The 27,557-nt window shown below is 43.5% G+C and overlaps 1 protein-coding gene across 7 annotated transcripts in view; it reads left to right on the top strand.

The window, feature by feature from the left end:
- MEGF11 (multiple EGF like domains 11) overlaps positions 1-27,557 on the top strand; it is a 345,349-nt gene that overhangs the window by 175,259 nt on the left and 142,533 nt on the right. For 6 of the 7 annotated variants that reach the window (XM_081838780.1, XM_081838776.1, XM_081838778.1 and 3 more), the window contains exon 7: positions 7,668-7,742. The exons of the other annotated variant lie outside the window; for it this stretch is intronic. In XM_081838780.1, the coding sequence (XP_081694906.1) occupies positions 7,668-7,742 (75 nt within the window). The remainder of the gene's footprint in view (positions 1-7,667; positions 7,743-27,557) is intronic. 7 annotated transcript variants of the gene reach the window in all.

Below are 27,557 nucleotides of genomic sequence, written 5' to 3'. Positions count from 1 at the left end.
GGGCTTTGATCTTGCCTCATGTATCACATTTTCCACTTGCAGGTGCCCTCCCCTCCCCCCCTTTTGCATCTAAACTGTCATCAAAGTGGGTGTCTTATCACTTTGCTTCCATTCAAGGCAAGAGTGATGAAATGGAACATGCTATCCTATAGACCAGAGGTGCAAAGAGGTGATGTCATTCCCCTCCTTTAGGAGCATAAAAAGATGCTTATCGTTGCTGCTAAAAAGAGATCTATGAGGAATAATTGCAAATGTGCTGTGAGAAATTGGCTCAACGACAAGACAATTTCAGAGAAACAGCAGGTAGCTTTTAAAAAGCTATATCATGTAATAAACATCTTGCTGTGTTATTAGGCTTTTGTTTTAAGGTTTTTTTTAAGGATATCTATATCTATCATCTAGCTATCAACTATCTACCACAGTGTACAGAAGCTGCTGTTTTGAAAAAGTGCCTTGTTTGGTCCATTGGGTTACGGCTGGAATTCCACCCAAGGTCTTCCCGGCTTGAGGCCATTTGGCTGCTGAGATGTTGCAAGGAATGAGAAGCTTTGGGGCTAAAGGAGCTCCCTGATCTTTACATGCAGTTCTGTGCCAAATAATGTGAGGGATCTGGCACTGTACTTAAATTCCTGAGAATCACTGTCTCCTCCACTTGCTTTATGGATGTGGAGGTCAAGTCTTTGTAAGAAGAATCCTTCATGATTTGATCAAAGGTCCATCTGATGCACTTGTGTCCCAAACATCTGAAGGACACAGAGTTGGGAAAGGTTGTCCATGGCTTTTATATTCCAGAGTTGGAAGAAGAATCTGACTTGGCAATTGTATTTGTTTAAAGCTGTGCTTTTTATTTCAGTTATTTGTTTAGCTGTTTTAAAATGTATTTTTATTTCTTATGTTCTCTGCTGTCTTTTAATCTCACAACAGCTCTGTGAGGTAGATGAAGCTGAGAGATAATGGCTGATCCAATGAGCATTGTGGTTCAGTGGGATTTTGAACACAAGTCCTAGTTCAACATCCTGACCACATTTGCTTTACCCTCCATTTCACCTCAGTGGCCAGCTAGGTGCTTCTGGGACACTTACAAGCATAGTATGAAAGTTATGGCTTCCCCCATTGCTTGCTCTTATCAGATATACTACCAATGGACATGGGTGTTCCATTGTACTGTAGATGTACAGGGCTACATCTTTCAAAAGTATCCTGAAGGGTGAGGAGCTTCTGTGACCTGCTTGTATGGCTACATGATTCCTCACCTGCCTCTACCTTCTTCAGTACCTTTCCCAGTCTTGCTTCTTGTGTTAAAAGGTATTATAATCTCCACACAGTTTAGAGACACATTGGATGATTCACGAGGCTGGGCCCAATGTCAAATAACTCACGATGATCTTCCTCTTCTATGCAGCTCCTTTGTTAAAACAGGAAGGTGAATTAACCCTGATACCAGGGATAGCCAGCATGGTCAACCAGCAGCTTTCTGAGGGCACAACTCCCATCAGCTTTGACTATTGACCTTTCTGGTTGGAATTGTTGGGAGTTGAAGTCCAGCCACGTTTGGCTGCCTTGACTTACCCTCATGCAACTCCATTAAGGAAATGATGCAAACTTGCTTCATTTGCCTACAGAATTTGGAGTGGCTGGATGCAGAGGGTGATGAAGAGGAAGAATATTGTATAGCATAAACATAGCCTGGACCATCTTCTTCAAAGGATGACATGCGATGCATCCTGACTGTTCAGGCATTTAATATATATTATTATTTTGCTGTCTCCAGCTTTTTATTGCCAACCTCTGTCATTCCCCCCGCCCCGCCCCCCCAGAATAAAGACTTATGAGATACTTCTAGTTTTGAATACAAATAGGGTAGGGGGATACTGTGGCGAAACCTAGGAAGTTAACCATTATGAATTAACCCAAACTGTTCGTTTTAGTAAAGGTGCTTTGAAGCATCTCAATATGTTCTGCAGCATAAGCTCCCTGGCAGATATTCTTGCACCCAGCTTGCTATTAATTTGTATTTCAACAGGGCCTGTGTATGCACACAGCTGAAGGCACCATAGATGCAGCTGGTCTTCTGTGAATGGGGATCCTTCTATATACTGCTGGCTGGCCTGAAATTATTCCCTTTGAGGTGGCTTTGTCACACTGGCACCTCTATTGTCCTTTTCTGGGCATTAGATCTTGGAAAAGATTGCAGGCAGTTTGTCATTTCCATCTCTCCATAGATTGAATGAAAAACCAGACACAATGATCTCTCGTGGGGGATTTTAGCCACACGCAGAAGCCTTTCCAGTGCCTTGCCTTGTGTGTGTGTGTGTGTGTGTGTTTGTGTGTGTGTGTGTTTATACCACCTTCATCTGAAGATTTCATGGCAGTTCACTGCATATATATATCTTCTATGAAAACCTTACCCAAACCTGATACTTTCCAAATGTTTTGTTGTTCCGTTCCTATCAGTCTCAAAAAGGGATGGGGAAGATATTTAATGTTGTTTGTGTTTAAAGGCAAATCTACCTAATTCACACTTTCCAAAACAGTACATGAATCACAACACAGCAATCCTTCAAAATGTGCATTTCTCCGAATTTTGCAATGCCATTTCCCAGCCAAGTAACAGGTACTAAAATGCATATACTGAGGTAAAATGTGCATATAAAGGTGTGTATTGGTGTGAAATGACATGTGAAAATGTGTTATACTATGGAGAATATAAAAATTAGAGAATAAGCGCTTTGCAAAAATTCATGGTTTGGGTAGAATGGCAAAGAAAAAAGTGTGCTGTAGGAGAAATTTCCACTAAAATGCTGATTAATTTTCATGAGGTGTTTTTTTTTTTTAATGAACTGATATGGAAATGTGGAAAACTGAATTTAAGACTGAAAAAATGAGGAAACTGGCTGACTAGAGCTGATGGAATTAGGGATATCCAAAATTCCCAGAGGGCACCAGGTTGGGGGAGGCTTCTTTATGAAAGTGGGGTTTTTTGGGGGGGGTGTTGCAAGAATTTTGACTTACGTGTCTCATTTTGCCCCAGTCTTCACCCTGTGTGGTTCTTATATTGCAAAACAAAACCATGAAACTGGCATTTATCCACAGCCCATTTTTGTTATGTTGGTGCTCATTGCCCATATCACCAGTAAACCTATAGCTGATGGGGAGGTTGGACTAGGTTCCATTCATTCATTCCAAAATGTTTTGGCTTGCTTTTCTCAGAAGAAGAAAAAAACCCACCCACCCCCTCCTTGCAAAATGTGATTATAAACTACATTCAGAAGACTTGTGTTGAAAAAGCAGTATAGATATTTATTAGATTAATTTGATTCAGTGAATAACCCATTAGCAGCCTATTTTCTGCATCATGCTTAATAAGGATTGCTTTGGCTTAGTATTTGGGGTTTCTGTTTAACATTGTTGTTTTTCTTCTTAAATCTTTTTGTAAGGTTCCTCCCGCCCCCCTTAGGGCTGTATCAAACATTATCTGTCCTCTAGTGTGAGAGCAGATAAAGGTAAAGGTAAAGGGACCCCTGACCATTAGGTCCAGTCATGACCGACTCTGAGGTTGCGGCGCTCATCTTGCTTTACTGGCCGAGGGAGCCGGCGTACAGCTTCCGGGTCATGTGGCCAGCATGACTAAGCCGCTTCTGGTGAACCACAACAGCGCACGGAAACGCCGTTTACCTTCCCACTGAAGCAGTACCTATTTATCTACTTGCACTTTGAGGTGCTTTCGAACTTCTAGGTTGGCAGGAGCAGGGACCGAGCAACGGGAGCTCACCCTGTCGTGGGGATTTGAACCACCAACCTTCTGATCGGCAAGTCCTAGGCTCTGTGGTTTAACCCACAGTGCCACCCATGTCCCGTGAGAGCAGATAGGTGAACACCAGTTGCACAACACAATAGTTCTGCTAGTGGAAACTCATTGTGCAACATACGGTTGCACAATAGACTGCAAAGTTACCAGCAACTTGCTTTTATACATTCTCTTGTGTAACAACGTTCCACTGGTGCAAAAACCAGTGGGACAAATATAAAACTAAGTGTCCTTAACTTAATGCCCTGTTTGATAAAAAAGCAACAACAATGAAGGTTTGTAAGTATCTGTTTAAATAATAATAATAATAAGGTTACCCATTGTGGGCCTTCAGGGGAGGGCAAGCTGAGATTGAAACAATCAGAATTAATGAAATAGAAGCAACTGATTGTATGAACATCCAACAGATGTCAAAAAGAAATCCATCCAGACAGTACATTGCAAAATATAAACCATTGGACATTTGTGCTCTAAGTCATTGCAGGGGCTTTTTTTTGTCTTAATGCATGAAATATAAATCAGTAGGATGGCTGTCTCTTTCTGACACCTGACCTGTGCCATGGGGGTCACTGGAGTCTTTCTCTGAAAGCCCTGCTGCCTATGTTTTTGCCGGTGGCAGGAGGAGAGGCCTCCTGTAATGAGAGAGGGTTCCAAGGCAGATGGGTGCCTAACAATAGAACCAATTGCTGTCTCATTTTGCCCCAAGTTCAGTATTTATTGTGGTTTTTGTTGCATCATTTTCTCTTCAGTGCCCTTCTTAACTTTTGAAGAATAAGAGGTTTTTTTAAAAAATAAAATAAAAAAGAAGAAGAAGAAGAAGAATGATGGGCACCCGTCAAGTGACTGTCTATGTTCCTGTCAGCAATATTTCCTCCATCTTGTCTCTTCCTGCCTAAGGAAGCTTTTAAGTTCTAAAAATGTTCTGGCCTTAATTTGTCTAGAGGTTGACTGAAGTGATGTGCATCTCTCTCCCTCTCTCTCTCTCTTTCTTTCCCCTCTCTTTCTGGCGTTACAAGCTACCTTTTCTGAGTACAACCTAATCCGAATTGGTTAGTTCAAGATTGTTAAGGCAGAACATCCCCCTCCCTGGCTGCAGTCCTAGGTCACATCCGCACCAAACCATACGCCCTTATACTATGTGAACAGTCATGGCTTACCCCATGGGTAGGCAAACTAAGGCCCAGGGGCCAGATCCGGCCCAATCGCCTTCTCAATCCGGCCCGCAGACAGTCCGGGAATCAGTGTGTTTTTACATGAGTAGAATGTGTGCTTTTATTTAAAATGCATCTCTGGGTTATTTGTGGGGCACAGGAATTCGTTCATCCCCTCCCAAATATAGTCCACCACCCCCCACCAGGTCTGAGGGACAGTGGACCAGCCCCCTGCTGAAAAAGTTTGCCGACCCCTGGCTTACCCAAAGAATCCTGGGAAGCTGTTAAATGTGCAAAGATCTACAGATCTGAGGAGGAGTCCTGGAACAAACAAAAATGCAGGGAGCCAGCTTACTGAGTTTCCCAGAATGGTTCTTCAGGTTCCTTTGTTAAGCAAAACAAGGAATGGGAGGGAGAAAATACCCAAGTTATTGGTCTTTTTGCTAAATGGGCAGGGTGCGTTCTTTTGCTCTAGCAGCCTCTGCATCCTGAAATCATTTTGCACCTAGGACAGACTAATGCAGTTAGGTTTGCCTAACATCACCTGCATCCCATCTCAAGACTTTACAGTCTCCAGACTTTGCAGCGACTCCATCGTGCCTTGTTCTCTCTCCACATCCATCCTTCTGACTGGAACCATAGCTCACTATTCTGCAGTATTGCAGGTGTCCTAAAGGAATTAGAATTACCTAACCGTGACGTTTGTTCCCCCCACAAATGGATCAACACAGCTCCCTACATCTTTCGAGTGCTACCATTGTTGCTATGGAAATTGCATTGCTTCATCTTAGGTATAGGAGGCCAAGCAGCTTAACTGGCTATGCGAACGTGGAAGATGATTAAGATATATATTTAAAGAAATCACTGGGGCTCTCAAATTCGTGTGCATTTAAAAAAAAAAAAGGCACAAAGCCCCCCACAATTCCAAACGTGTGGAAAGATGGTAATTGAGGCTTCTTTGGTCTTTGTGTTTTTAAATGGCCTGTCTTGGTGTAACTATTTATGAACTGAATTGCAAGGCAGGAATTGGAAATCCAAAGGGCATAACAAATAATGCATTGGCCCCAAAGTTTAATCACTGCTAGTCAAGGAAGACAGAAAAGCCAGCTTTGCTTGGCCTGCAGACACGGCTTGTAATATAGGGCATTGGAATGTCACTGTTCCCTGCGAGTCGAGGGGTGCCCTTGCATTTTAAAAAGGCCGCTTTGAAAGCACCGAGGAGGACTTGAAAGAGCATCTGCCCTCGGCGGTCTGTGCAGGTTGTGTGTAAATGGGGCTCTGCGGTGTTAACGGAGCTAAGCCTGGATTACTGCCTCCATATCGAGATCAAGGCAGCACTGTATGGAGATATTTACAATAAAATATGGATTTATATAGTGCCTGTCTGAAGCGGCACTGCAGCCCGTTGCTCAGGTGACAGAAAGATGTTCCAACTGCTGGTGTTATATGATGCCAAAATGATGAGGTCTGTGGCAAGAGCAGGGTCCTCTGCAAAGAGAGATGTGGCTCTGGTGGCATACAGAACAGTGCCCCCAAAGCAGGGCATAGTTCCCCAACCCAGATTTAATGATTCATAACAATCAATGTAAAAGTCTGTAGGGCTGCCGGTTGGCAACCCTGCAACAGCCACCTTAGCTCATTAGAGAATGCTTGTTGCTGAGGTTGTTGCACATTCTGCCCTCCCAGAGCCACATCACAGAAGCATATGTGCAAATTACCCACTTTACAGGTAGACTTAGTGACTTCTTCACCAACATGCTTACATTTAGGGAAACTTTCCTGTCTGAAGTGTTGAAGCTCTGTTGTCTGTCAGCTAAACGTAAGCCTCCCTCCCCCGGGAGTTATGATACTCATGGACATTCTGTGACATCACAGAAGCTCATTCAGTGGCCAGATTGTGTTTCCGTGCAAGCAGGAGCAACAGCAATAGGCCTTCTGCTTCTCCCAGTCATGCCAAGAATTAGCTGTGTGGAGCTGAAATAAATATAAAAATGCACGTTTCAAGAGGCTGCCTTTCCTCTGATACTCCCAGCTCACTTTGTGGCTTGCTAAATTTCAGTGCCATTACTTCAGCACTGTGGGAACCTGTGTCAATTAGGCCCAACCAAGCCTCTGGATTTGGCCTGCCATGTTGAACCATGTCCAGCATGTAATGTCAGGGCTGGGGAAATTCAAGCCTTCAATGCCAAGGAAGAATTGGGGCATGTGCAACCATAGCTTCAATTCAGTGCTTTTTTGGAACTTGGTGCCTTTGTCTGTCTCCCTGCATTGCAGAGGATTGAACTAGATGACCCCTGGGGTCGTTTCCAACTCTGCAATTCGATGATTCTTGAATTCAAGCTGCAGCGACAAAGGAAGATGGCAATTTGTTTATTTTTTTAAAGAAAAATACTGGATTATGTGAAACCTTTCATTGGACTAGCATAAGACTGATGTCCAGAAATATTCTGTGTCTTGCTCCAATGATGAGGGAAAGGGGAGGTTATTTATTAACAATCAAATGTAGTTTAGTTTCAGTTTGTTCTGTTTGGGGATCTCAGGCCCTTCTGTATTCTTAACTGTGTGTTCTTGTTATGCTGTTAGTGTTCAGTTAAAGATGCTCCCTTTCCTTTCTCTTGCCATCTTTTGCTCTCGCCCTCCCCTCCACCTCGCCTCCCCCACCTTCTTTTCTCTGCATCCTTCCTTTTCGTTTTCCCATTCAATGTCAGGAAGGGCCACCTCTGAAGGGGCACCCGAGCACACGGCAGCACCAGCGGGGAGTAGCAGGAACCACACCGCCAACAGTGAGTGGGTCCAAAACGCAATCTCTAGTGGTGGTGATGGTCTGTCTTTTCTTGTTCTTTGCAAGAGTGTGTTGGCTGGGCTGGGGTGGTGGTGGTGGAAGTGGTTCTGTCCATTCTGTTCACTGTGCATGCTTTTCCTTTCCTTTCTCAGCTCTTCTGTGCCATGCATGTCAAGCGGCATTCTGTGCTGCATTCTGTGTGTTTATGTCAGGCTGTGTGTGTGTGTGTGTGTGTGTGTGTGTGTGTGTTTCTCTTTATTTATTCAGTCATTTGTAAACTGCACTTTTGGTATGCAACAATAAAACAAAAACACAATACCACAGTGACAGCAGGAAAGACCTCGATAACATAGCAGTAAAAACAGGTTGATGGGTTATTTTTTAATAATAAAAAAGTGCCAAAGGCCTCTCTGAACAATGCAGCTTGAAAGAAAGTAGGCATGACTCTTACTGAAATTGTATTGACATGGAGTTCCACAGAGCATGGCCTGCCACAGTAATGTCTCAGTTTGTGCTAGGCTGCCAGAAATCCCTTGAGATGTCAGATTACATGCTGTCTCATGCTTCTTCACAGTTGTAGAATAATGCTTGTGGACCGATAAAGCCCTCTGTCCTTAAGGGTTCCTGGGGTGGGTGGATCTTCTCCTCCCTGTTACTCAGAACTTCCCTACCACTCTCTCTCTCCTGGCTCTCATCTTCCTTCCTTCCCTCCTTTCCTTTAATATTGGGATGGGGAACCTCTGGCCCCTGAGCCAAATCTGGCCCACCAGGGCACTTTCCCATAAACCACATCCACCTGCTCCGCACCTGATATAATTTTTAACATCTGGTGTGAGGTAGGTATTGATGTGGCCACAAAGGTACACTCGGGGCCTTAAAGAGAGCTCCTCATTGTTCGCTAGCTCAAGGCACCCTCCCAATCAGCTGAGGGGCAGGGGAAGTGTGCCTTGCTCCCAATAGCACCAAGCAGTTTACACTTAAACAGAGAAAGCTCCATTTTAGCAGTGGTTTCAGTTCAAGCTGCTCGGTAACACTGGAGCAGCAAAGTTGTGGTTACCAAACACCTGTTGGCTGCCAGGTTTTTGGGAAGCTCTGCCCAATACAGTTTGACAGGTGAGTGGAACAGCCCTCCTGTCAGTCAGCCATCTGATGTCCTAATGATGCTGGGTGATTGAGAGGTGGAATGTCTCACCTACCTGTCAAAGTTGACCCATGGATGTAGGGCCTTATAAGGAACTGACCCACTGAGTCAGAATCAACCCCCCCCCACCTTGGCTTTAATGCTGCTGTCCATCAAATTAGTCTAGTCTATGTATACAAAACTAAAAAAAATAAAATGCTAGTAAACCATAGGATAAATTTAAATAATTTATCCTATTTCTGTTGGTGTAACCTGCGATTGCCTTGGCAGGGTCTCGGCTGGCTAAACTGCTCAGGCAGAGTCAAGCAACAGTTCCCTCCATTTACAGTCTCTGTGGGTTTGAATTTGCAGGGAACTGTTTGTTAAAAATCCTCATTAGAAGAAAATGCAGAAGCTTTTTTTAAAAAAAAGAAAAATAGAATGTGCATTTGGCATTTTATTGCTTGTTGCCCCCAAATAATTTCCTCGTTAGGCAAAAGCGGGTGACATCACACTTGCTAACTACTAGTGAGAACTTCCCAAATCTTTATTATTGTTGGGACAAATCCATTTATGCATAAAAGCTTCTGGGCAAAATAACATGATCTGATTGGAATCAGGCACGCGTTCTGCACTGCAGTCTTGGGCTGGTGCCAACAGCTATACAAAGTGAGAAGGAGGATAAGCTGGAGAGCCAGTAATTCTTTCTCTCCTGGTCTTGCACACGCATAAGATGACACCCTATTTCTCTCTCTCTCTCTCTCTCCCTCTCTCTGCTCTGGATTAATTAATCTCTTCTCAAATAGTCACAAACTCAGTTTAGAGTTCATGCACAGCTTATTTTTGAAACCTGGATGCAAAAAAACAAACAAACGGTTTTGGGTTTAAATTATAAAGTACATGCATCATCCTGAAAGCTGCATGTGCATTTAATGTCCGGGCTACTCTGCAGTAAACACTGAAGCCAGTTCCTTTCCCAGCCACAAGTTTGATGCTTAATGGAGGGAAACCCAGTCACTTAAATACTGGCATGCTATGCACCATTGGCAATACTGCTTGCTTGTTTTGCTACTTACACACCGGTATATTGTATATGCAGATATAAAACATAATGTAGGAATTGCATCCTTAACTCTACACTGAGAGCCAGTGTGGTGTAGTGGTTAGGAGTGATAGACTCATAATCTGGGGAACCGGGTTCGCGTCTCTGCTCCTCCACATGCAGCTGCTGGGTGACCTTCTCTGAAGTCTCTCAGCCCCACTCACCTCACAGAGTGTTTGTTGTGGGGGAGGAAGGGAAAGGAGAATGTTAGCCGCTTTGAGACTCCTTAGGGTAGTGATAAAGTGGGATACCAAATCCAAATCCAAACTGTGCTCATAAGTGGAGGAGGACTGTAGCTCCATGGTAGAGCTACATTGGACTCCAACTCCCATCACCTCTGACCTTTGCCTGGTGTGGGTGGGAAGCTGCCAGTGGATGGCTATAAAAGAAGAGTGGACCAATTCAGGGAGAAGGCTCCATTGTCTACTAACCTCAATGACTATGGTCTGCCTCCACAGTCAGAGGCAATAATGCTTCTGAGTACCAGGTGTTGGAAATCACAAGTGGGGAGAGTGCTCTTGTGCTCAGGTCCTGCTTGCATGCTTGCCACAGGCTTCTGGTTGACCAGTATAAGAACAGAATGCTGGACTAAATAGACCATTGGCCTGATCCAGCAGGCTCTTCTTATGTTCTTATGAGTTGGAGTCCAGCAACAGCTGGAGAGTGGTTAGCCCATGCTTTGTGCAATAGACACTACTAGATAATACTGATTTGTTTAGTTGTTTAGTCATGTCCGACTCTTCGTGACCCCATGGACCAGAGCATGCCAGACACTCCTGTCTTCCACTGCCTCCTGCAGTTTGGTCAAACTCATGCTGGTAGCTTCCAGAACACTGTCCAACCATCTTGTCCTCTGTTGTTCCCTTCTGCTTGTGCCCTCCATCTTTCCCAACATCAGGGTCTTTTCCAGGGACTCTTCTCTTCTCATGAGGTGGCCAAAGTATTGGAGCCTCAGCTTCAGGATCTGTCCTTCCAGTGAGCACTCAGGGCTGATTTCCTTCAGAATGGATAGGTTTGATCTTCTTGCAGTCCATGGGACTCTCAAGAGTCTCCTCCAGCACCATAATTCAAAAGCATCAATTCTTCGGCGATCTTTATGGTCCAGCTAAATACTAAATACTGATTTAGGAGGACTAATGTTCTAATACCTTTTAATAAGTCAGATTCTTATCTGTGACTTGAAAGAAACACTCTTTAACCATCCTGGATGTGCAGAAAATCCATGGACAAAGTAGGAAGGAACAGATATGTGTAGAGAGGGGAAAAGCAGTGCAGATTTTTGGCAAAAGATTTTCTTTGTGTTCCATTGCTAAGTTCCAGGCAGCATGAGACTTGAGTCAGAATATTGGTTCATCTAGTTCAGTGTTTTGATTGGGTGAGGCTGTGCAAGGTCTGAGGCTGAAGCCTTAGCCTTGATCAAGACCCAAAATGAATCAGAGATGCTGGGGATTGAACATTCACAGCCACACACCCTCCTGAGCAAAACTGTCAAGTCCTGTGAGGGATATCTCCATTGTCAGGACTTCTGTACATCTGCAGTCACAGCAGACGAGCAAAGAATCAAGTACAGCCTAGAACAGCTGGAATATCTTTTGCTCCTGAGAAGGATCTTGGGATTCTATGGGCAACAGAATTTAAAAAGTGGGTACCTACCGCAAAAAAATAAAATAAACAACCCTGCAAATTCAATTTGTGGGGTGTTCTTGTGTTCCTGTTGATGCCATTTTGGATGCAAGTGTGTGAGAGGCTAGACTCCTTCTGGGTGCTTTAATTTCAGCAAATAACCATGTGAAGCATTTCCACTGCCAGAGTTGCTTAATAGGGATGATTAAAGGCCTTCCCGTACTTGCTTCCTTGCAAATCTTAAATTCACTTTTTAAAAGAATGAAAGAAGTTCAACAAAAAATGGGGGAAGGGAAAAAAAAGTACGAGTCTGCCCATAAAAGAATGTGAAATTTTAGGAGGAAAGTAGCTATAAATGGCCCTTAGTTTATGGACTTTTCACATTGTAAAAAGCCATCTGCTATAACCATAGCCAGCTTAATTGGAATACGCTGTTCTATTAACGGGTACATGAGAGGTCTGTCAGGAAGAACTGCAAATCACCCTGCTCTTATATCTTTCCCCTTCTCCTAAGGTTTTGGGGGGGAAGAAACTCTCTTTGTGAGTGTTACATTCAGAGATGTGTTTGCATCGGTGATTTCTTGAAGGAGAAGGAAGGATCTGTTCTTAAAGACAGCCAAGGTGCAGTCTGTGGAAGCCCCTGGTGTCAAGCTTTTAAAATCAAGGAAAGTTATTCTCACCGACTGTTGCCTTTCTTTTGCTCTGGGTGCTTAGTTTTCTCAGGCGCACCAACTCCTATGCGCGGAGGTGTCTTTGGCCCCCTAAATATCTGCTGGCAGGGGGTCGGGCCCCCTCGGTGTTGAGGGGATGGAGGAGGCTGAACACGGTTCAGTTCAGTAGTTGACTTCTCCTGACTGTGAGAGAGGGAGCTGCAGCGTGCTGGATTCTGCGCTCGGCCTCCTCCCGATGATGCGATGTGTGTGTCATGCGTTGCATGCATGACATCACACACGTGCGACACACACTAGGCGCATGACATCACATGCTGTGCGCCAGGCCCCGCCAATCTTGGTCACAAGACGGTGCTTCGGGTTTTGCTGGAATTAAGGACAGAAATACTGTATCTGTGAGTTTTGATTTCTCTCAGTTTCTTAAAGTTCAATTTTTCCCAATGCAATGCATTTTCGTGCATTATTCTCACTGATATATGCATTTTTATGCACATTTCCCCCTAATGCACACATTTTTATGAACACTGTTGGTTAGAGAACTGCACTGCGGAACTTGAAGAAGTAGGGAAGGTTATTGCTACATTTTGTTTCACGTGTTGTGCAGATCATGCAAGTTCATGTTAAAATACAAACCAAACCAAATTTCTTCCCCATCTCTGGCTGGAGGTAGTACTTCTCAGTTGCTGAATGGTTCTTTCTCCCGTGTTTAAAATTGCACAGAGCGGTTTAATGTGTTCAAGACTTAGAAAGTTCCTTTCCTCGCCCCCCCTCCCACTGAAGCCTTTGGGGAGAGCACTGTTAGGCCATGTCTCTGCAGCTGGCTAGACTGGGAGATGGCAAAACAGATGTTACAATGATTTGTATTTTAAGGGAAATTAGTAGCTTAAGACAGCCTTCCATCACCCAGTGCCCTCCACATGTTTTGGACTAGAACTCCCACCATCCCAGACCATCAGGCCTGCATACTGGGGCTGATGGGAGTTGAAGTCTTCAACATTTGTAAGGTCCCAAGTTGGAGGAGGATGGCCTAGCCCTAGGCCATGGAAAAGAATCCTCCTTTCCTGGAGCCTTTGGGTTTTTGTATGCTAGTTTATCTGGTTGATGACATTGGTTGTTCTCAGAAAGCCCATCTCTGTTTAACTCTCACTTTTATACATGTATTTATATAAATCAGTTTCTTAACATCTCTAAAAATTATATATTACTAAACCCTTTATCTAGGTGCTTATAGGCTAGGGTTACCATATGTCTGGAATTTCCTGGACATAGCCAGAACACTGCAGTTGGAAGCAGTGTCTGGGTGAAATAGCAGAAATGTCTGGGAAAATATGGATGTATGGCAACCCATATCTGCAGTGTTGTTTTTGGCGATTTCCCTTTAAAACAGCTTTAAAATTTCTTCTCCCCCACCCCACCTTCAGTTTTGCTCAACAACTTTTGTGTCCGGATTTTAACTTTTTGAAATATGACAGCCCTATTATAGAAACATGGAGGGTGGATGAAACCTGACATGAAGTAGATCAAATCTTCCTGCTAATAAATCAAAGCAGCACCCTCCTTCCTTTGCCCTTTGATTTTTATGTCACAATTTTTCTCCTGAATTTTGGTTTTGCAATGGGTTGGCTGTAGGTTATCCCTTTTCCACTTCCAAGTTAAATGAACCTTAGAAAGTGTACTATATAATTAGAGAGGGAATGTATTTATTTGAAATAATTATATCCTGCCTTTTGATTGAATGATACCCAAGGTGGCTTGCAGCAGATTGCAATAATATATGCAAACCAACAGAACCATCCATCTTTAGTCCCCTGGCTGATAGGTGGGGCCCAGAGTGTTCTTTCTGTCTGAAGTTCAACAGCAGGGATCATTTAGTGTCCAACTTAAGGGGTTAATTCTGTTTTTGTTAAAAGTCAACTGGCCAAGATGCATTGCTTAGCAACTGGTCAGGGTGGCATAATCTTTCCAGAGGTGGCACATACTCTGATTGGTGGTACCATTCTGAGGGAGGTTTCCTTTGTAAGTTTGAGCATCTTCTTGGTATGTACTAGGCATGGACTAAAAAACCCCCCAAACATCTCTGTTCCTTTCTCCTCAAATTATCCACTGATACATATTTTTCAATGTTGATTTATGCTGCTTTCCTTCTAATAGTCTCAGAATTGATAGGTTTGAGTCCAGCTTCTACAACAAATTTAGATAGGATGTTTGCTCATATCACACAAATTGGATTGTGTGTGGTGCAGGTTCACCTCGTTGCCTTTTCCCCTTGTTCCAGAGGTGGCTTGTCAACAGGAAGAAGGCTTGCTAGTGATTAGGACATAGGTGACCAATGTGATTCCTTCCAGGTGTTGTTGGACTACATTTCCCATAAAACCTCATCACTGGTCACACTGGCTGAGGCTGGCAGGAATTGGAATCCAGCAGCACTGGCTGTTCCTGATTTAAGGTGACTTATTAGCTAGCTGTAAATGCCTACTTGCCTTTTCATTCTTTTTTTTTTAAAAAAATAATATTTATTCAACTTTTAAATATTACAAAGAGAAAAAACAAAAAACAAAAAAGAGAAAAATAAGAAAAAACAGAAAAAATGCAAGCAATTTAAAAAAAAAAACACAGATCAAACCTTTACATAACTTTCTTTTCTTTGCTTATTTCCTTGACCTCCTCACACCTCCCTTTTTTGTATTCTAGTTCAATTAGATATTTCAGCAAATCCTTTCCAGCTTTGTTTTTATCCTATTAATTTATCTTAATATACTGTAATTTTACATTCTCGTCTTTCACCAATTAACAAATCCATTTTTACCTAATCCTTTATTATATTCAACGAATTTGTGGAGAAGGGAAGTAATAGAACCACTATATTCTCCCAGGGAAGGGACCCCAATGGCCATCTAGTTCAGTCCCTTGCAATGCAGGAATCAGCAAAATCATCACTGACAGGTGGCTACCCAACCTCTGTTTAAAACCTCCAATGAAGGACAGTTCCACACCTTCCTAGGTAGTCCATTCCACAGTCAAACAGCCCTTGTCAGAAAGTTATTCCTGATGTTTACTTGCAATCTCCTTTCTTGTCATTTGAATCCATTGGTTTTGGTCCTACCCAATAGAGCAACAGGAAACAAGATTGCTCCATCTTTCATGTGACAGCCCATGTGACAGATATTTGAAGATGACAATCACCCACCTCTCAGTCTCTTCTTCTCCAGGCTAAACATCCCCAACTCCCTCAACCATTTCCCCCATTTTAATTTGGGACAGGTTGAGTTTTTTGCTCTTCACGCCATATTTTTCTGAAATGGGATTTAAGCAGAATTCCTCTAATCAGAGGAACACCTAATTTGTGTATATGTTTTTTGTTCCCTTTGCCTTTTGGGAAACATCTGTGATAAAATTTAATTTTGTTGTATTTACAGCAAGATCAATTGCCTGATTAAAAAGCAATGGTTCCTACTGACTGACCTTGTGGAATGTCAGCTCTGGAACTCTGGATATCTGTTGGAAGATTGTTATGGCATAACTCTCTCTGCTGGTGTATGACGGTCTATTGATTGAAATAACCTTACGTACAAATGAGTCTATAACTGGAGTTCTCGTTGATTTTTTTCTGTTGGATTTTTATTTGATACCCTTCAATGTCAGGCAAGGAGCACTTTGGCGTGGAGAGTTGCATATAGTGAAAGCTTGTCTTGTGTGAAAAATTCCAACGTCAATGCCTGTGGTGAATGGACCATTTCTGAAAAATCCCCTTGCCCTACAGTAGAGATTCAAACGATAAGAGAGTCATTGTCATCAGTTATGGTCCACCCCCGAGATCTCACATCCCCATAATAGCTTCTTCAAGCCTTATTGGCTGATCAGTTTTTCGGAAACTGCATTAGTTGAGGAGAGAAGGCATGTTTTCCCTTTCCGGCAGTGCATCATCCTTTATCTGGGGAAGGAGATAAAGGATGATGTTAAGCACTGAGGTTTTATTCTAACTAAATGAGCAAGATAGCTCTGCTTCCCCCCCTTAGGTATAGCAATTAAGAATTTATATAGCTATTCATTCTAGATAATAATGTACAGAAACTGTTTTGTGCACTCTCGCCCTTTGCTGTTAGATGGGAATAAAAGAGCAGCATTGTCGGTTGCAAGATAGCTCTTCTTTGCATGGTTGATGCCAGCAGTGGCAAGTCACTCACACACTGACCTTGGCACCTTCCTCTCACATGTGCTCTGTGACAGCTTAAGGACATGAGAACAAGCTGCTGGGTCAGGGACAAAGGCCCATCTAGTCCAGCATCCTATTCTCATGATGGCCAACCCAATGCCTGTTGGAAAGCACTCTGCTCACCACCTGCTTGCAACAACTGGTATTCAGAGGCATACTGGTATTCACAGACAGACTGCCTCTGACAGTGGGAGTAGAACATAGCCATTGTGGTTAGTATCCAATGGGAGGATTATCATTTATCTAACCCTCTTTTTAATACCATCCAAGTTGATGGCCATTCCTTCATCTTGTGGGAGACAATTCCATAGTTTAGTCATTGTGCAGGTGCGTTCTGTATTCCTGGCATCATAAAAAGACATTAGTGGTGGATCTGTTCTGCTTTATCAGTTGTTCTGCAATGCTTCCCCAGTGTTACCACATTATGGCCATCTGGAGGGGCAACTCTTGAACTAGAGTGGAAGGGAAGAAAAGAACTTCAAAACATTTGTGGTATGAAAAATAATGGGATTTCAGCAGGAAGTTACAGGAAGCGCACTGCTTGGAAATGGAGCAGTATGACCACCCTGAAATCTTTGAAGGTGTAAATAGTATAGAAAGCGGGATTGCATCTAGCATTATGAGCACAAATTATCCTCAGTGCAGAAGGAAGGACATCTGGAGGGGCCTAGAGAGTCTTGTGGAATCTTAAAGACTAACACGCTTGTTATGGGGCAGATCTTTGCAGACTACGGTTGGCTGCAGCGGATGAGCTCTGTGAACAGACTACAATCCACTCTGCTGCTTCTCTGCATCTAATCTACAGATCAATTTGCACATTTCTTGTATATGTGGCAGTTAATTTTCCAGTGTCAGCCCTGATAAGGATGTGTGACACAGATACCAAGAAATTTCACCAGACCGGTGTTACTTTGGATACCCAAGACACAATTATTTTTAATAGGAATACTAAAATGAGAGGCATGTTTTTTCTTCTTCTTCTTCTCTCTCTCTCTCTCTCTCTCTCTCTCTCTCTCTCTCTCTTTCTTTAGCATTGGTTGAAGGCTATTTTGATCAGATCCCAAGTGAGCAATAAGCAGGCATCCTGTTTGCAATTGTAGGGTAAATAAGTTCATATTGACTGGAAATCCCGCCCTCCGCCTTGGCAAGTCAAAAGGGTTTTATTTATTTATTTATTCATTCATTCATTTATACCCCACCTTTCCTCCAAGGAGCTCAATGTGGCATATATAGTTCTCCTCCTCCCCGTCAGGTAGGCTAGGCTAAAAGACAGTGAGTGGTCCAAGGTCACCCAATAAACTTCATAGTTAAGTGGGGATTCGAACCCTGGTCTCCCAGGTCCTGGTCCAACACTCTAACCACTGCACCACACTGGCTCTTTTGTGATGGAACTGTATTTTAGAGAGTGGTAGAGCTCTCCTGAGCCAGGCAGCAGTAGAGTGGGGTGCATCCTCCCTCTCCTTCTAGAATATAAGAAGAGACCAGCTGCTGGATCAAGCCAAAGGTCCGTCTAGTCAAGCATCCAGTTCTCACAGTGGCCCACCAGGTGTCTCTGGGAAACCTGCAAGCAGGGCATGAGCACAACAGCATTTTCCCCATCTAAGATTGCCAACAGCTGGTATTCATTGTGTGTCAAGGCCCCTTGACAACCTCATTCCCTAGGTATTAAATAAGTAGACAATACACAAAATACAGTGGTACCTCAGGTTAAGTACTTAATTCGTTCCGGAGGTCTGTACTTAACCTGAAACTGTTCTTAACCTGAAGCACCACTTTAGCTAATGGGGCCTCCTGCTGCTGCCATGCCGCCGGAGCACAATTTCTGTTCTCATCCTGAAGCAAAGTTCTTAACCCGAAGCACTATTTCTGGGTTAGCGGAGTCTGTAACCTGAAGCGTATGTAACCTGAAGTGTATGTAACCCGAGGTACCACTGTATTGGTTTTATGGGATCAAATAAGGCCACAGCTTTATTGGTTACAGTTGTGAAGGTTTTGGCCATAGGCATTAGGGTAAGCAGCCCTGTACACCACTCTAGCCCATCTGCTGGCATTTTCTCTAAGGGTAAAGGCAACTGGGAGGGATGCCCTGTGACCTATATCAAATTGGGCATCCCCCAAGTGGTCCCCATTGGAGGAGTGGTAAGTCACTAGCATCAGACAGGAGCCACTCCTCCTGGATCCTTTTAACAGTATACCCTTACCCATAGAGGGGCAGGCGGAGACTACAACCTCCCCTCCACCCAAGATCTAAGCTCACCCAATGACTATCCACTTTACAAAGTTGTGTTGATTGCTATGAGGTAGGTGAAAACCAAATGGCCAGTGCCAATTTGCCCATGTGGGAAAATTCCTGCCTAGCCCCGAATACAACAATCGACATTGTCCATAGCAAGGTTGTAGCATCTGCAAAAACCCTGAATTGAGGGAGGGTGGGTGAGAGAACTGGCGAAAGAAAAGAGGCCAAATGGCCTGGCAGGCCCACAATATATCCTGGCCTTGGGTACGGTGCCAAGTGCTGCCATTAGACAGTTGGTCCTGATCCCAGGGGAATGCCCACAAAGTCCTGCTGCCATTGGCCAATTTGGTGGCAGGCAGACTATCTGGCCTGCCACTAGCTGGTTCACTAGGGAGGCCCGGGGCCTGCCCACAAAGCCACCCACCCTAGAAGGCGAATGGACCTGCCTCTGAAAGTGAAGGTAGAAAATGAGGCATCGTGGCTAATTTAGGAACTGAGCCCTCAGACTCACTATGGCTTTACTAACTGAAGTGTGATTAACAAGTATATTATGTGAATGTGTATGGTAACTATTCACTGGTTTGCTTCTATTATTTTTTCATTTATCAGCAGGGTAAGTAACTCCAGTTAGTCTAATTTTGCTTAAACAGATATAGTTTAGTAGCCAATTGCAGTCTACTTTACCCTTCAGAAAATACCACTGCTGCTAGAAATCTTACTCATTAGAATAAAAAATGGATGCTTGGTGGGTGGCTTATATTTTTTGCTATTACAAAGATATAATTCCCAGGCTGTAATGTTTTGCAGCAAGTTTCGTAAAGGAGAAAAAGCAGTTGTTGTTGTTGTTGTTGTTGTTGTTGTTGTTGTTGTTGTTGTTAGTTATTCACTTTATCTTGCCCAAAATGACTTACAACAGTTACTTTCATTATCTCTTGGCTGTCTGCGCCGAGATTTTCATTAACTAAGCAGCATAAATAGACCTAAGTCACACACTCCTGCGTCATTTATTGGTACCAGCTCGGTTACAGTTAGCAAATGGAGGGTTATGTTTAATAAGTGTTCAAGAAATTTAAATAGATGTTTAACAGCCACCTGAATAATTCCTTGTATCTACTGTTGTATGATTGGTTCAGTTGCAATGTGTGGGCAAACTAGGCGCATTATAATGAGATACAGGGAGTCCTGGGTAGCTCTGTCAGTTTCTGCTTGCAGAAAAACACACATGTGTGCAAGGGACAGTAAGGAGATGGTAGTTGGGATCCTATCACCCCTTGGTGCAGCTTCAGGTGGACCAACTCCAGGGCCAAGTGCTTAAGAACATAAGAAGAGCCTGCTGGGCCAGGCCATTGGCCCATCTAGTCCAGCATCTTGTTTTCACAGCAGCTGAGGAGATGCAATGGGACCTGAATGCAAGAGCACTCTCCCCTTCTGAGGTTTCCAGCAACCGATATTCAGAAGCACTGCTGCCTTCGACCGTGTAGGCAGAGCATAGCTGTTACATAACTTGTTGTTGTTGTTTAGTCGTTTAGTCATGTCTGACTCTTCTTGATCCCATGGACCAGAGCACGTCAGGCACTCCTGTCTTCCACTGCCTCCCATCTCGTCCTCTGTTGTCTCCTTCTCCTTGTGCCCTCAATCTTTCCCAACATCAGGGTCTTTTCCAGGGACTCTTCTCATCTCATGAGGTGGCCAAAGTATTGGAGCCTCAGCTTCAGGATCTGTCCTTCCAGCACTCAGGGCTGATTTCCTTAAGAATGGATAGGTTTGATCTTCTTGCAGTCCATGGGACTCTCAAGAGTCTCCTCCAGCACCAGAATTCAAAAGCATCAATTCTTCGGCGATCAGCCTTCTTTATGGTCCAGCTCTCACTTCCATACATCACTACTGGGAAAACCATAGCTTTAACAATACGGACCCTTGTTGGCAAGGTGATGTCTCTGCTTTTTAAGATGCTGTCTAGGTAACTAGTAGTCATATATTGCCTTGTCACCCATGAAACTAAGGTGGCCCAAAACAGGTGAAAGCTCCAAATGCTCTTTCTGGGTCTTGTTCTGCATGATATATATGTGCGTTGATTACCAGACTCATCCCATGTGCTCTGGGCAGGTTGCGCCAGTGTCGTTAAAAAAATGGCCAGGCCCATCATTGTTTCCAGCGGGTCAAAATCTAAGCAGGTAACAGAAACTGGTTAGGGGAGCGAATGACAACTGGACCAACTCAAAAGTTTCTTGCTGTCTTTGGTAGGGCAGAGCAGGAGTCGATTATGGGCAACCAAATCCATCAGCTAATGAGATCATCAACATCATCATTTCTTTGAGCAAGACATTCCCCATGGAACGTTGCAGATTGGTTTTGAAACTTCCCTTGGTTCCAAGAGCAGTTTGGCATACAGATGTTCAAGAAACAAAAGCAAGATGCATTTTCCTTTGGATCTTGGCCCTAATCTGTTTTGTAACCCTTACTTCTGAAAATTAGATCTGACAAGTCCCTCGCGCTCATTCATGCTGGCCTGTCTTTGCTCCCTCTGAGGCTGGTCTCATTGGTAGGGCTCGCTAATTTGTATCATAACAAGTCTGCGGAATTCAATTTGGGAAGCGCCAAAGCCACAGATAATGCTCTGGCTTTTTATTTGTTAAGGTCGGATGCATCAGTTCGTAGCATTGAGTTTTGCCGGTGCGCAAACGACTGCCGAGGGTGTCAGTCCCGTTATTGTTTTCTTCTCCTCCCCAACAGGAAATCGATGGTGTCAGGAATGTGCGGATCAGTCTGCAGTTTGCAATCAATGAGCTCTGATTAAAGTGGTTGTGTCTGTTGGGTAAATTTGCTGCATCATAATTAGAATTATTAATTAAAAATAGGAAATCAATTGACACAAATTAAACCACAAAGAAATTTTGTTTTATTGCTTTGACATTGTCATCTCCAGAGGCCCCAATAACTGGCAACCAGAGACGTGACTGCAGCCAAATGTCATTTTAAAAAAAGAGAAAAAGACAACCGTAAACAATGCTAAAGTTTTTTCTTTTTCTTTATAATAGCTTGGCACGGAGCCACTGTTCCAACATATGAAAAGCTTGCTGCTGATTAAGTCCCACATCTCCCAAAAGTACAAGAATTGGGTCTGGAAACTTTAGTTAATTTAATTATGATATTTAGTTTAATTTGGGATAGGGAAGCTGTGGCCCTCCAGGTGCTTTTAAACTACAGCTCCCATCATCCCTTACCAATGGTTGTGCTTGCTGAGGCAGATGGGAGTTGGAGTTCAACAAAAATCTGGAGGACCCCAGGTTCCCCATCCCTGCGTTGGTTGACTGATCAACAGGGTGAGCCAATTTTAAAAGAGTGCAAACTTTAAATAGTGGTGCTTCAAGGACTCCCTTGTTTGATTCTGAAGGGTGTTTTGTTTTTGATGAAAAAGAATATGTGGAAGGTGACCTCCTAGGCATGAATGGTAGCTAAATCATAGAGGATTTTACAATTTCTTTACCATGAGTCTTTGGAAATGGGTTTTTGCCATGTATATCTATTTGGTATGGTTTTAGTAAGGGCTTTTTTTCACCAGAGCTGAGCTCCAGCACCTCTCACGTGGGTGCCATTGCCATTCTAAGAGAACAAGGGAAAGTTCATGGTGAGCTCAGGCACCTCTTTTTCTAGAAAAATAGCACGAGTTTTAGGCATGCTTTAAATGTATTTCCTTTTTTTGTGTTTCTAACTGTTTTAAATAGTGTATTGGACATTACCTTAAGATGGTTGTATAGAAGGTGATGAATACATCTATAGTGATGACGGTGTTGATAGTAGTAGTAGTAGTAGTAATCTCAAAATGGTATGGGCTATATTCAATGTAGCACTAAGTTAAAATCGCATAGTCCTCCGGTGAAATATTTTGTGTCCATGGAACATTGATGCTCAAGGTTGCTGGCTACTTCGTTGCACCATCAGTTGCACAATCTGTTGTGCAGTGATTTTCTGCTCATTGTGCATTGGATTCTTCTGTTGCATAACATTAAAACTCAGCTACCCAGTAGCACAAAAGCCCTTGCACTAGTGGATAGCAAATGTTGGACTGAAATTGCTAAGACGGGAAATAAATTCATTTCAACTGAATACTACCATCTCCTGAAAAATGACCATTCCCCTTCTAAATGATGCAGTCACTGTAATTTGTAATTCGAATGTTCAGGGCCACATGTGTGAATTGAATGGTCGTGAGCCATTATTAAAAATGAGCATGGCAAGATTTGAAGGATCAAGTGTGCAAGTATTCCACAAAGATCAGCTTTATGACTCTTTTGCTATATTAATGACTCTCTTGCTATATTGCTGTTTGTAATGCCATTTAGTGCTTTCCAGCCTTCTGCTGTGGAGTTTCATTAGCCAGTGTTGTAATGGACAGAGTTTCTCGAACAATTTTCCTTTGTGTATTTGTCCCCCCACCCCACCTCCTGCAACAGATTTGTGACGGTATTAGAAACTCTCAATTTCAGTCTCATTCTTTCTCATTTTTTAGTCTTCAGTTCGGTTCATGCCCTTTCTGCACCTGTTGGTGATTTGTGTGTGTGTGTCTCTGTCTGAAAGTTTCTTCTAATATACATATTTCTCTTAGCAATTTCCCCTAATAAATCATTCAAGCGATTTTCCTGTGCACCTGGTATTCTGGGTTATACTACCTCTGATAGCAGAGGTAGCATAGAGTACATAAAGAGCTCCCTTGCAGGTCATTGGCCCATCTAGCCCAGCATCCTGTTCTTCCAGGTGCCCCAATGGGAAGCTCACAAGCAGGACCTGAGCTCAACAGCACTCTGTACACTTAGGTAAAGGGTAAAGGGACCCCTGACCACTAGGTCCAGTCGTGATCGACTCTGGGGTTGCAGTGCTCATCTCGAATTACAGGCCAAGGGAGCTGGCGTTTGTCCGCAGACAGCTTCTGGGTCATGTGGCCAGCATGACTAAGCCGCTTCTGGCGAACCAGAGCAGTGCACGGAAATGCCGTTTGCCTTCCTGCTGGAGTGGTACCTATTTATCTACTTGCACTTTGATGTCTTTTCAAACTGCTAGGTTGGCAGGAGCAGGGACCAAGGAGCGGGAGCTCACCCCGTCACAGGGATTTGAACTGCCAACCTTCTGATCGGCAAGCCCTAGGCTCTGTGGTTTAACCCACAGCGCCACTTGCGTCCCTTAATATGCACCAAAACAATACAGTGAGGGTGCTGCTAATGTCAGTGGGTGGGGGTAGGTGCTGCCATACTAAAAGTGTGGAGGTACATGTTATGTGGCACTTGATGTTTATTCCATCAATTATTTATAGGAGCCATCCTTTCTCCCATATACCTGTTTTATGAAGTTCTGTATTATTTGGAGATGAAATGTTAAAGATGTCTGGTGATGTTTACTACTTTCGCTTCCCACGAAAGAGAAGTGGGATTCAAACCTACAGCCTCCATAACATGTTCCAGTTGTGTAAACTTTGCTTAACCCATTGAGCCACAGAGTTTTGGACGCAGTCTTTGCAAGCTCATGGGGGTTGATTTTGGCTCTTGTCTGGGTAGCTTGTTGTTTGCTGTGCACATTTATTCAGTTAAAAGGAAATCACAGAAATATATAACTGGAAGGGGCCCCAAGGGCCATCTAGTCCAACTTCCTGCAACGCAAGAATCACAATTAAAGCATTCCTGACAAGTGGCCATCCAACCTCTGCTTAAAAACCTCCAAGGAAGGAGAGTCCACCACCTTCTGAGGGTGTTCATTCCATTGTCAAACAGCTCTTACTGTTAGAAAGTTTTTCCTTTAAAAAGGAGCAATGAAGACATCTTCGGTTTAAACACTGAAAGGCACCGAGCTGCTGGCGTGCAAATGAGGAAGTGGAAATATTTTAAATTCTGCATTCTGACAGATTTAAATGGCTGTATCATGGGGTGGTTGAGCAGGGCTGTCTGTTAAGACCTCGGTGGTGACTGAGAACATATGGAGACCAAAGGAGAGCTCTTTCAGACATGTTTGATCGCAACTGTTGAGTGCCTCAGAATTAATCTGCAAAGCTTTGGCTCTGTGTGAGAAATTTATACTGAGCCCAATGTAAATAGCGTGAAATGTGGCAGATCAGCTGCAGTTGACTGAGGGATGGAGGCAGCGGCAGCAATAGCCTGAGCAAAACAAGCCCCGCAAGAGATATAATTTGGAGTGCTCCCGCAATGAGGAAGGCTCCAAAAAATTCATTAAGCCTTGAGAAAATAAGGTCTTTTACTGTGCCAAATGATTCATGCTTAGTAAAAGAATTGGCCTGTCATCCCTGTTTCAGGGAAGGGCCATAGCTCATTGGCAGTGTGTCTGTTTTGCAAACAGAGGGTTCCAGGTTCAATCTCTGACAGATTTGGGAGAGGCTCCTGCTGGAAACCCTGGAGAGCTCCTGCCAGTCAGTGTAGACAATACTGAGCTAGATGGACCAAAGGCCTAACTCAGTATGAGGCAGCTTCCCATGTTCCTACAGTGGTTGTGCTCCTAGCACAGTCGACAGGCAATGGCCTGCAAGGAAAACCTCAAGAGAAGCACCACTTTCTCTTCTGAGAGTGGAAAGCTCAGGGAAGTTTTTGTAGGACACATTTCCTATTGGGGAGACTTGGGGGAGGGGTTCTGTTTCTGGGGAAATAAATTAGCATTTTCGATATTCATTGGGCTGTTTTGGAGCTCCAGCCCCTTAGAATGTTCCTCCCAGAGATATGTTTGTTTCTGTAAACCTGGAGCTCCCCCAGGCCTGCTGATACTTCCCCTCTTGCATAGATGATGTAATTTGGGGCTACATAAGGACCCACCATTGTAGAATGAGTTGGTCCTTATTAGTAGAGCATGCTGATTCCTTCATGAACTATATCACAGCTCAGGGGTAGCCAACGTGGTGTAATGCAGATATTGTTAGATTCAAACTCTTGTCAGTCCTGGTTAGTGGTTGGGGATGATGGGAATGATAGTGCCAATAGCATCTCTTGTAGGTTCCCTCTGCTGTAGCTGAAGGTGGGACTAAGCTACATCTCTGAGATCCACATGCAGTGCCTGCCTCTGACTTTGCATTAAGTAGGCATTATTGGTGGTCCTAGTTTTCCTTTGGGCAGCAGCTTCAGGATTCATGACAGATCAACATTTGCATTTTCTGAGATTTGTTATTTCTGTTTCTTGAATTGTGTTTCTGGGCTGCTTCTGATTCAGGTTGAGGAGTCAGTTCCTGTGTTCATTTACTTGCTAATTAGATATGGTAGCGTCTGCTGGGGTGGCTGGCTTATTAGGTTTAACAAACTACTCCATTATGGGCAGGGATCAGTGTTGTTTCCTTTCCACTGCAGTTTGGTTTCTGCCAGAAACACATCAATCGCCTCATCCACCCTTACGTAGCCATCTGCATGACTCACATACAATTTAATGTGAAGAAAATGTCAAAACAGTCATTTGTTACAATCCATTTGTACACTGTAGAAAACAACCACAATGTCAAGGATTACTGATCCTAATCACTTAACTGATTTCCATTCTTGCTTCTTTTCTTTGCAATTTTTTTCTTACCGTATTGGCCCAAATATAAGCCGCACCTTTAAAATTCAAGGGGGGGGGAGAGAATACCCAAATTTAAGCTGCTCCCTTAAAATTCCACAAGCACTCACACCCTTTCGGTTTTACCGTATGTTTGTTTCAGCAGTGATATCATAAAAGCCAGTTTTTGCAAGGTCGCAAATTTAAGCCGCACTTTAACTTTTCACGGTCATAATTTGGAAAAAAAGTGTGAGGCTTATATTCAAGCTAATACGGTATTTTGATTGAATAGTACAAACAGCACATGTAAACACAAAGTTCTATTGGTTACAAGCCTGTACAAGGCAAAGCACAGAACAGAAGCAAGGAAAGGATCCATCAATATACTGCTGAGTTCCATTCCTGGCTGCAGACGATCACAAGGATTGCAGCAATTTCCACTTCCTTTTCCATTTCCCCTGGAATTCTCCAACATCTTAAGTTCTGGCGGCCACCTCAAACAATGGCTTGTTGTCTTTACTCTCAGGCCTCAGGGTGGAGTTTCCTCCCTTTTCCTATTGGCTTAATCCCAAAATAAAAGATATATAAATCAAATGAAGGTCGCTTAGCCGTTCCTGGACTCTCATAACTTTTAAGCTCATAATGAACACCGTCCTCTTACATCTTTTACATCCATCCAGGCTCTGTGGTTTCCACCACATTCGTGGGAGCTCTGAAAAGCAGTTTTCTGTACATCATTAAAGCGGAACAGAATGAGTCTTGGGCTCACAAGGCTGGCTTTCAAATCTTCTTTATTTGAGGCCTGTGGGGGGTGATTAATTTTTTTTTAAGGCGGTAGTTAAAATGTTGGCAAAGCATCCACGGGCCTAACAAGTAAGAATTCAACAGTCCCTTTCAGAAAATCCAAGGAAATCATTCTAAAAAATTATTCTAGAAGGGCAGTGTTGGTGTACTTGTGGGTTGCTTTTATTTGAAGAACAACAAAGCAATATGGTTCTAACAAAGCCAGAAAAAAACAGTGTAAACAACGTGTTCCATTTCTTGTGAAATCTAAACCGCTGAGCCTCTTGAGCTTGCTGATCAGAAAGTCGGTGGTTCGAATCCCTGTGACGAGGTGAGCTCCCGTTGCTCTGGACCAGCTCCTGCCAACCTAGCAGTTCAAAAGCACGCCAGTGCAAGTAGATAAATAGGTACCACTGTGGTGGGAAGGTAAACGGCGTTTCTGGTTTCCATCATGGTGTTCCGTTATGCCAGAAGCGGTTTAGTCCTGCTGGCCACATGACCCGGAAAGCTGTCTGTGGACAAATGGTGGCTCCCTTGGCCTGAAAGCGAG

The sequence above is a fragment of the Podarcis erhardii genome, assembly GCF_964252035.2.
Source record: "Podarcis erhardii genome assembly, chromosome: 14".
NCBI lineage: Eukaryota > Metazoa > Chordata > Lepidosauria > Squamata > Lacertidae > Podarcis > Podarcis erhardii.
The sequence above is the reverse complement of the archived record's forward strand: the minus strand, read 5'-3'. Positions and strand labels throughout refer to the sequence as shown.